Source organism: Cajanus cajan, chromosome 2, assembly GCF_000230855.2.
Source record: "Cajanus cajan strain Asha chromosome 2, NIPB_CcT2T_4, whole genome shotgun sequence".
Classification (NCBI taxonomy): domain Eukaryota; kingdom Viridiplantae; phylum Streptophyta; class Magnoliopsida; order Fabales; family Fabaceae; genus Cajanus; species Cajanus cajan.
In genome coordinates, this window is record NC_138518.1 from 17,031,363 (window position 1) to 17,042,104 (window position 10,742).

The following is a 10,742-nucleotide window of genomic DNA, read 5'->3' on the forward strand; positions in this document are numbered from 1 at the left end:
AACTTTATAATTGTCACATATTTATCATCACAGGCATGTTATTATTTGGCCAAATTGTGTCTTCTTTTGGGATGAGCACAAATTGCATAAATAATCTCATACTAACATCTATTGTAATTTTAATCAAATTAATTTCTATAATAAGGATTGCTTTGACAATATATTACATCAATTTATTTAATTAAAAAAATTACTAAATAAATTAATTAATAAAGAGGGTCTATAATCTGTCAACATTCGCACTCAAATTTGATATAAAAAAAATATCAATTTAAATTTGAACATAATATCAATCAAATTTCAAGAAAATATTTCTTACGTGAATTCCATTAAAAATTTGATAATGTGGAATTTAATATATTGATCATATAATTTCCCCAAATATCATTTAATATTACAACAATGATTTTGACAAAAAACAAAAAAAAAATCCCACTTCTGGTGGTACTCAAAGGATCAAACATAATATTTATATTATATTTGTGTCTTTATCAACCCTTTTCCTTTTCACTTTTCATATTATTTTCCCACTTCCAGTGAGAAAAATATTCTTTTATTTCATTGTTACACAATTAACTCACTTCTAGTGAGAAAATATTCCTTTATTGCATTGTTGCATAATTAACTCACTTCTGATGAGAAAATATTCCTTTATTGCATTGTTGCACAATTAACTCACTTCTGGTGAAAAAAATTCCTTTATTGCATTGTTGCACAATTATCTCACTTCTAGTGAGAAAATTTAAAAAAACTCAAAAATTTCTTCATTTGACAATGTCTTCTAGATCATTGCAAAATTGTTACATATATAAATATATAACATTCACAAAAATTTATACAATTTCACAATACAAAAAAAAATTCTATTTAAGAAAAATTCAATTTTTAATCAATCTCTTTATCAGTATAACCAATTAAACCAAATTGAAGCAAAAAAAATGACCAACACATTCAAATACACGTATTGTCAATGAAGAAAGAAAAAAAATTGTAACAATACGCTTTAGAACCCCATAACCTAATAACAACGGTAGCTCTGATACCACTTGTTGGGATAAATTTCTTAAGCCAAATAGAAATTATCCATTAATTTAATAATAAGAACCGTTGTCTCAGATTACAGAGTTAAGGTTAATAACACGTACCTATATCTATTGACGTTGATCAAAAGGTTGCAGCGGAGAATAGTCTTTTGGTGCAATGATCTTCCTCAGCCAAATCACTAGATTCCTTAACGGGACTTGATGTTACTCTTCTGATGGGAAACAGAGAGACGTGTGTTTCTGATTTAGCATATTGGGGACCATGACCATCTTTACGATTTTAAACCTATTAGGATTCTCATTAAGCCCTAACGGGCCAAATCTGGTTTCCACTTATTTGGGCCCATATTAGTTTTTTCCTGTTGGCAGTCTAAAGGCTCACTAAAATTAGATCACTTTTATTGAGCCCAACTAAATGTAAATAACTAATATAAATACTACAAATAATATATGTAGCCCACAATAATTATTAGAAATAAAATTTCTAACAGAGTTATAAAACATAAGTGATATACTATCTATATTAAAACTAAATATCATTATAGAAAAGTTACAAAAATTTTATCATTCTTAACAAATAGTTTATTGTTATCAACTTATAGTTAAATCATTTATCTTAAATATCAATTATTTATTTTGTTACAATTATTTTTTCAATATAATAAAAATATGACTTTACAAAGAAAGAAAAAGAAGAGAATGATAAGAAAAAACTTTATTTTATTTTTTAATTCTAAATTTTATGGTGTTTTAATATAAAGAAAATTGATATATATATGAAAATAAAAATAATATGTAAAAAAAATAATAAATAAGTGTGGTTTAAAATAAATTAATATTTCTTTTTTTAGTAGTTTAATTCCAATATAATAAGGTAAAAGACTATTTGGTCTTTGAAAGTATATACTACTTAAAAGTTATAAAAATTAAAAAAAAAATAAAGTGTCCCAAAAAGTATAAAATCTTACTTATTTTAGTCTAAAAAAAAAAACATGTGACTTAAATGATAATATTAATTAATGTATATTATAGACTTAAGTGACAATGAATGATTACTTTTAGAGACTTAAATGAAACAACTTGAATTTTCACGAACTTATTTATAATTTCCTTAGTTTTAATGACTAAAGTTCTACCATCATGTATTCCAGGGTTTTACATGATGTTTTACCCAATATAATATAAGAGATTATTTAAAAGATAAATACATTTTAATGAAGATGAAACTAAAATCAAGGTATTTATTTGCAAAAAAAAATGATAAAGTTTAAGGATCTATTTTAACAAAATTAAAGTTCATAATGTTTATGTTCCACTATAAGAAATATTATATAAAGTGACATACAAAAAGTGTCTCTATAGGTACAAAATATATAGGTATAAATCTATTTGACATAATTACACATAATTTTAGTGTTAATTTTGAATGAGATTTAACATATATCATGTATCATATACCATGTATTTACACATATTTTTATAATATATTAACATATATTGTATCTATAGTTTAATTAAAAGTTGTTTTTAGTGACAAATATTATGTCACTATAGGATGTGTATAATATGATAATTTTTTTTTTTTTTGTGTTGTGAGGATAAAGTTTAAGATCAATTGATATAAAATCAATGATAAAACACCATTTGGGTCATTGAAAGTGTATGCCGCTAACACTTTGGATCTTGAAAGTAAAAACATTTTAAAAAAAACCTTAAGAATTTAAAATGTTACTCACTTTAATCTAAAATTGAAGAAATATGAGACTAAAATATAATATCAACATATATTTAGGTACTAAAACGAGAATAAATAATTATTTTAGGGACTTAAATGAAATAATTAAAAATTTCAAGGAATAAGATTTTTCTTACTCTCAAGGTCTAAAGTGCTAGCAACATATATGTATTTTCAAGGATTCGGAGATATTTTACTCTAAAATAAAGTTTGTAGTGTTTTATTTGTAAAAGAGGTAAAATTTAGGGAAATTAAATTTTTTTCCCTATTATATATTGTTAACCTTGTATATAAGGAAAGTGTGAGTTTGGAGTGCAAGTATGAGTGTCTAGGTAGTAGCACATATAGAAATGAGGATTGAAGTTGTTACATGTATAAGTATACGGTCAAATATTATTTTTAAATACGAGTACGAGATAAGATACTATAAAACCTTCTCAAACGTTACTTATTGATATTCCTATATGTAAAAATGCTATTAAACATCTTTAATTAATAACAAAGTTTATTTAATATTTAATAAAATGTCACAAAAATATATTATATCATCTGCCCATAATTTAACAATATTTTATAATGATGCTAAATATACATCTTGTTGCTGTGGATCAAGCGACAAAAATCGGTTGCGAATGAACTCAACAACATGGTTTATAATCGGCACACGACACAGGAACATTTCCCAATTATGACTCGTAGGTCAATTGAGTGGATAGTTTTAAAAACCGGACCGGTCATCGAACCGGTTAAGGTATTGAGTCAGTGGGTCAAAGGTTGAATCGGTGAATTACTGATTGAACCGCATGACTCGATTTTTATTTATTTTTATTAAAAAATATTCATATTAAATATATTTATACTTATAAATTTTAATAAATTCATATCTTATTTTAAATTTAAAAATTTCTATCTTATTTAAAATTATTTATTTTTATTTTATAAAAAAATACATAAAAAAATTACATGTTAAACGGTATATTAATACAAATTAAAAATATAAATAATATGTACATATATAATATGCTTGCAATTAATATCACAAAATAATATATGTAATATTTACATAGATATTGAATTATTAAATATAATTTAAAATTAATAATATACTATAAAAGTTATTTAAGTTGTATATATTGCAAACAAATATATTAGAACAAGTAGTCATTGTTATATTTAATAAGACTCTTTACTTTTTCATTAAGAGATTCAATTTTCATTATTATTTTTGTGATTTATGGTTCCTTAAAAAATTAAAGAAAAAAAAAAGTGGTTGAACCGGTTTGACCCACCAGTTCACCGGTTGAACCGGAAAATTGACCGGTTCAATCCGGTTTAAAACGGGTCGACTGCATAACCGATCCAACTTCAGATTCGGACCGGCTGGACCACCGGTTCCCGGTCCAACCGGTCCGACCAGCCGGGTCGGTCCGGGTTTTAAAACACTGATTGAGTGTGTTTCTAGACGTGATAGAGGGACCCCACCTCTTCCTTCTCCTCCATCATGGGTTTGATTCTTTTGAACTGCAAAACCCATCTGTGGGATGCATAGGACCCACTTGTAACCTTTTGTGCACGCGCGATTGACGGCAGAAAGCCTTCAGTGACTTCAATATTAAATGATAAATATAACTAACCATCAACTTCCCTCGTTTAAGTGACAATGAGTTTGGTTCCTTTACATGTTCTCAGATCAAGGATTAATGTGAAAGTGAAACATAAGTGCTATAAAAAACTTACCCTGGAAGTATTTGTACTCAAATTCATTTAAATTATTTATTGTAGAAGAATTTTACTTCTTTGACTAGACATTCTCAACATTTGGTACTTTTTTTCGTTGTTAAAAATTATATATCGAATAATATGATCAAAATATTCAGAATAATGTTATAATTAGAGAATAATATTCATTTTATAAATTTTTTTTATAAGAATAAATTAAATATAACCCATTTCTTAAAATGATATATATGAAAGTGTATTTTAATAAATATAAATTGTTGGAGTTATTACTCATTATTAAACTTCTATCGAATCGTTTGTAGATATCAAATTAATGATATAATTTTAATAGAGTATATGTGTAAAAGATATTCTTTATCTTACAAATCAATTTTGTAACATTGAACTAAATGTTTTTAATATAAGTAACTTATCACATAACTTAATTTAAGAAGTAAATAGGGATAAGAAGAATAATTAAATACTTATAGTGATTTTTTAAGGATGAATTATATTTTTAGTCAATCTATTTATTTTTAGGATTCAATTTAGTTTTACTAGTTTTAAAATGTTCAATTTGATCATATAATTAAAAAAAATAAAAAAAAGGATGTCCAATATTGCACTTTCATCCAATTTGACACCAATAACATTAATGAAATTAAATGAAAAAATAACATTGAATATTTTATGACAATTAGAGAGCTAGATTAAACATTTTAAAAATAACGAGACGAAGTTTAACAATTTTAAAATAATAGGACCAAATTGAATAAAAATTATCTAACATTTTCTTCTCTAGATAAATTTTAATTTTATTTTATCTATTTCATAATCTCTTTTATTAGATAGTTCCTTCATTTTGTAATCATTTTTTTTAATTCCTAGTATTCAAAAAAATTTAATTTTTAAAGGAAGTTATGAAATAGGTAAAATAAAATTTATATCATATAGACAAAAAAAAATAGATATTTTTTCAATTTGATTCTAATATTTGATTCAATTTGATTATCTAATTTTCAAATAATATTCAATATTGTTCTTGTGTCCAATTTTATTAATATTGTTAGTGACAATTTGATCGGAAGAATAACATCGAATATTTTCAAAAGATTAGATAACTAAATTGAATCATTTAAAAATAGTGAGATTAAACATAATTTAAGATTTTTGTTTTTTTAAAAGTGATCCTTTGTATTTGACCTGAACCTTTTAGAATATATATAATACGACTTTATTGATTCCTTCTATGTTAATTGGTACCTACTTTCACTTTTACAGCTGCGCATGCAAAGGAGGAAGGACACCATTAGGTAGATGGGTCAGGCAGCGATCAGAGGAGAAAGAGAAGTTGCTCCTAAAAATGGAATACCAATGCAAAAGAGGTACATAGAAGAGTTTATAGTAGAAGAGGCGTGCACATTACAAAACACAAAGATCATTGAATCAGACCAACACTTGGTGCACTTTGCTTTCCATTGTACACGCAAGATTGTCAATGCAATCACAGTCCCATTATGCTATAACCATTTGAAAATACGGATGAAAAAAATAAAATTTAATTTAGGCTATTGCCTAATTTCATTTCACTATTTCTTTGAGCATTATAAAATTCATTTAAAGTACTCACATTTCTCAAAAGATACTTTTTTCCATAAGCTATTGCAAGTTTTCTCCGTGGTGTTTCATGATTTTATAAATTTTGATATTAAACTTTTAAAGTTTATATTTCATTACATAACTTTTAAAATTTTACACATTTTATCATTTTTTTAATCGATTATCTTATATCATTAATTGAATGTGATATATTAATCATTAATGTGTCATATTGACTTCATATATTATCATGTCATTCATTATTTGTATATTACATCAAAAATCTACAACAATAATTAATGTGAGATATCTGCAAAAAAAATATATATCACATTAACAATTTGTGTATCGTGTTAACAATCAAGTCAACTATGTATATAAAAAAAGATTAAAAAAGATTAAAATAAAAAAACTCACTAAATTGTAAAACATTGATGACAAAAGTGTAATCAAACCGATTTCATACATGCAAGTACAAAAAAAATTAATCTTTAATCAACCACATACTTAAAGGGAAAAGTTATCCATCAATTATATCACATAATTAAAAAAAAAATGAAAAGCAAAAAAGAAAGAGATTGTATTAAGTCCTCAAGGTAAATAAACAACTGGGTATAAACTTAATTGCTATTAATAATATATTAGGTAACCGCAAGTGAAGCAAATTAAGCATAAGGTTAAATTAATACATATAAATTATACATATTAATTTCTCTTTGCTCCCTGCAGTTACATTTCATTTCTTTGCTAATAATCAAAGTGAGATCATGATCAGCAACGAGTGCCCTTTCTACATGTAAGTGCACCAGCAGTGGTGGTCATGGATCCAACAAGAGAAGATGGTCTTGCACTGAGACTTGAAGCCCTAGCATAGCTGGAAGAAGCACCAGCACCAGATTGCCTGAAGTATGCTCCATTCAAGAACATGTCACCCTCTGATCTCCAATTCCACCCTATCCACTCACTCTGTGGAGCATCCTCATGCTTGGTCACCTCCTTGCTGAACCTGTTGTTAGGTGCAAGGAACCTGTTCCCTTGGCTGTTGATGGTAGGGTTGGCACTCCCACCAATTGCATACATTTCCCAGTGTGTGTAGTCGTTGTTCACAACATGGAAATAGCCATGTCTACACCTGCAACAATATTGAGATTCATTCTTGTTAGTATTTTTAAATTTGTAAGAATTATATTCCAACTTAAGAATTTGTGAATATTATTCTAGTTTCTTATTATTATGCTAACCCTATTAATTCTCGAATAAGTAAAAGTCACATTGATTGTATTGTACTGCTGACTAATTATGTTATAAAATTTATCATTAGTACACATTTGGCTTTGTTGTTGAAAGCTGGATGTATATTAAAATTTATCTAATATATACTTTCAAATATGAAAATAAAGAAGAAAAAACTTGATTATGTTAATATTGATATTAAACATTTATAAAATTTAACAATGCAATATGTGTAAACACACACACACATATATATGCAATATATATATATATATTATGAATTTGAACTTTTATATAGAACATAGGCATTAATGAGAAATTGATAAAATTAGCTTATTGATAAGAAGTCCCACAATATATTTTTTTATCACACTTTTTGAAATATACTTTTATTATTAATTCTAAACTTGAAATTTATTAAATATTTAAATATATTTTAAATTTTTGCAAATAAGACAGATTTTAGTTTTAGTTCTATTTCAAAATTACTTTTAGTTTTCACATGTTTAACTTCTTTAAAAAATTGATCTATATCATTATTCAGTAATGTGATATGTTTAAATATACTAGGTCAACAATTATTTTAAAATAACATACTTCACATGTGATGTGACATATTATACGTGTCATGTCACCAATAAATAACACTAGAGGTCAATTAATTTTCAAAACTTTTAAAATTTATAAAAATTAGATTATTTAAAATTGTGGAAACAAAACCAAATTCTCTATACTTAGAAGGACTAACAAACATATGAAGTCTTCATTAACAAAGTTATTAAATTATGATCCAATTACTCATGACCCACATAATTAAAATTTTAATGGCATTCCAAAAATCCTAGCATTTTTTTTTTTAACTTTTGTACACACACATACGTACCTGGGCATTCTTTGTACAAGCCCTTCTCCAAAATGATTGAAGGCAATAGTGACCTGCATGTCCTTGTCTTGTGTGTACGAATCACTGTGTCCCAAAAGCATAACCTTGTCATGATGGGTCATGTAGTTATTAGATATGGTGATAGCCGTGGATCCATGTATGGCATCAATGAGCCCATCACGACAATTAGACAAGGAGCAATGATCAACCCACACATGCTTGGAATTAAAGATGGACACACCATCACCATCGGAAACAGTCCAAAACCCCGAGTGATGTGGCGAGTCTCTAATGTTGGTGTTCCCCGTGGGCTTGCAATCATGAATGTGGATGCCATGCACGATGATGTTGCTCACATAGTGTATGGTGATGCATCCCCCACCAGCAATGTGGACACTTGCACCCCTTCCATCTATTGTCTTGAAGGAGTTCACTAGAAGCTCTTCTTTTAGGGTTATCACCATGTCCCTCTTGAAGATTATCCAAAGTGGCTCGTCTTGTATGGCTCCATATCTTAGGGTTCCGGGTTTAGGGTTTACAGCATCGTCGTCACCAGAATCGGTGACCACGTAAATTCGACCGTGCTTCCCTCCAATGGCGTCCTTGCCGAACCCTATGGCGCAGTCAGCTAGCCTTTGACGGTTGTTCTCCCAATTAGGGTCACAGCGCCAGCAATCGTCAATGGGGTTGCCTGTTCCACATGATAAATAACCCAAGTTCCTCCTAGAGGCATTGATGCTTCTGCAGTAAGAAAAATAAAATGTTACATTTTTTTATACATAAATTAACATGTTGTCATGCTAGATTAATAAATGATACATACATGCACTTACTCAAGGTTACTGTGTAAAGGATTTTTATTTTTTTATTTTTTTATATTATCATTTAATTACAAATATTCATACATTTATGTATTTATTAAATTTTGTAATAATGGTTTCATAAATAGAATATACAAATATTTGATTTTTGATTGCCTAGAAAATGTAAAAAGAATTAAACTTCAACTTTTGATTTTATTTATTTTAGAGAATAAGAGAAATAATTACATTTTTTAGTTTTCTAGAATGAAGTTTAAGAACAATGTCATTCCTTTAATGTATATAGTATACAGAATGTAACTTTTATGTTACATTGACAGCATCTACATGGGTTATATTAGTGAATGTTAAATGCATGCACTGTTTTTGAGGTGTATGAGTGGAAGATAGAGAGAAATAGAAGGAAAAATTGATAAATGTGATAAATATGATACAATGTAAACGAAGAAAGAAATAAAAAAAATTGAAAAAGGAGTTGAGTGTATGAATAGAATAACTTGTATGAAGTAAATGATTCTTTGGCATTACCTTTGTACCTCTTGCACAACCAATTCAGGGTCTCGAACTGCTGAGGAAGAAACAAAATGGGGTGTCAGAAGAGAAAAAGCAAAAAGAATAAGGAAGCATGAAAGTGTAGCCATTTTTGCTCTTCTCTCTTTGTTAAGAGTAATGGAAAAGTGGGAGCTAGAGAGTGGGGAACTTTGGGTGAATGGAGGGAGTTTATAGAAAGAAAAAGCCGAGAGTGATGGCGTGATTAATATTTCCGATTAAGTGGGGCTCACATTATCGTAATTTCTGGTTTTAATGTTACGTACGTTTTGGTCTTATACAGTTAGACGTTGTTTGAAACCGTTATATTACCCCTAAGGATTTCAACTGTTCAAGCCACAAAGTCAATTTGGTTGACCCTGTGGACGGATCCATAAGGTAAAGGCACATGCATGCCCCCACTAGATTTTAATTTTCTATTTTTTTCATTATCATAGAATTGACTTTCATTTTCGCCAGTGTGCATGTGTTTCAAAACTCGTTCATATCTATGTCTTCTTAAAATGTTAAAGAAGTGACTATGTTTACAAAACTGGCTGTGAGATAAAGGATGTTTGATTCCAATGCTCCTCTTTCACGGTGAAAATAAGATATCTCAAATGTAATACTTATAAGACTAAATCAATAAATAATCTGATAACAATTTGATGGCAAATGACTTAATATATTTAACAATATTCGATAAAATATACTTTATTTAAAATTATATTAATTAAGTAATAATTATGAACTTAATTCAACCTTACAAAATTATATTATATCATAAAAATAGTTCATTTCTTATATATATATATATATATATATATATATATATATATATATTACTTATACCACCGGTGGATGCAATCTTGGACATAAAATATTCTTGTCCATCATTGCAATGGCATTGTCATGTCTTAACTCAAAGTGATGTTCTTCCCCATACATATCAGATATCTCCTCATTCTCCGGTTCTTCTGCCCTTAAATTGTGCCATATCCCATTGCAGTGTGATCACACATGCATGCACTATACTTAACATGATTTTATGTCTAAGAATTCGGAAATTACGGTATTAGAATGTACGCGCGCACACATGATGACTTGACTTTGGCTCTGTGCCTAATTCATGATTTCGATGGGTAGATTAATTGTTTTAATTAGTTCAACTTTTTCCTTAT

At 27.8% G+C, this 10,742-nt stretch overlaps 1 protein-coding gene across 1 annotated transcript; it reads right to left on the minus strand.

Moving 5' to 3' along the window:
• Positions 1-6,652: 6,652 nt before the first annotated feature.
• Positions 6,653-9,737, minus strand: LOC109819253 (pectate lyase). Its single transcript, XM_020384919.3, has 3 exons — positions 9,562-9,737; positions 8,213-8,953; positions 6,653-7,228 (listed from the first exon to the last, which is right to left on the minus strand). Exons 1-3 carry the CDS (start codon positions 9,672-9,674, stop codon positions 6,868-6,870), a joined length of 1,215 nt encoding a protein of 404 aa, XP_020240508.1. The 5' UTR covers positions 9,675-9,737; the 3' UTR covers positions 6,653-6,867.
• Positions 9,738-10,742: the final 1,005 nt, after the last annotated feature.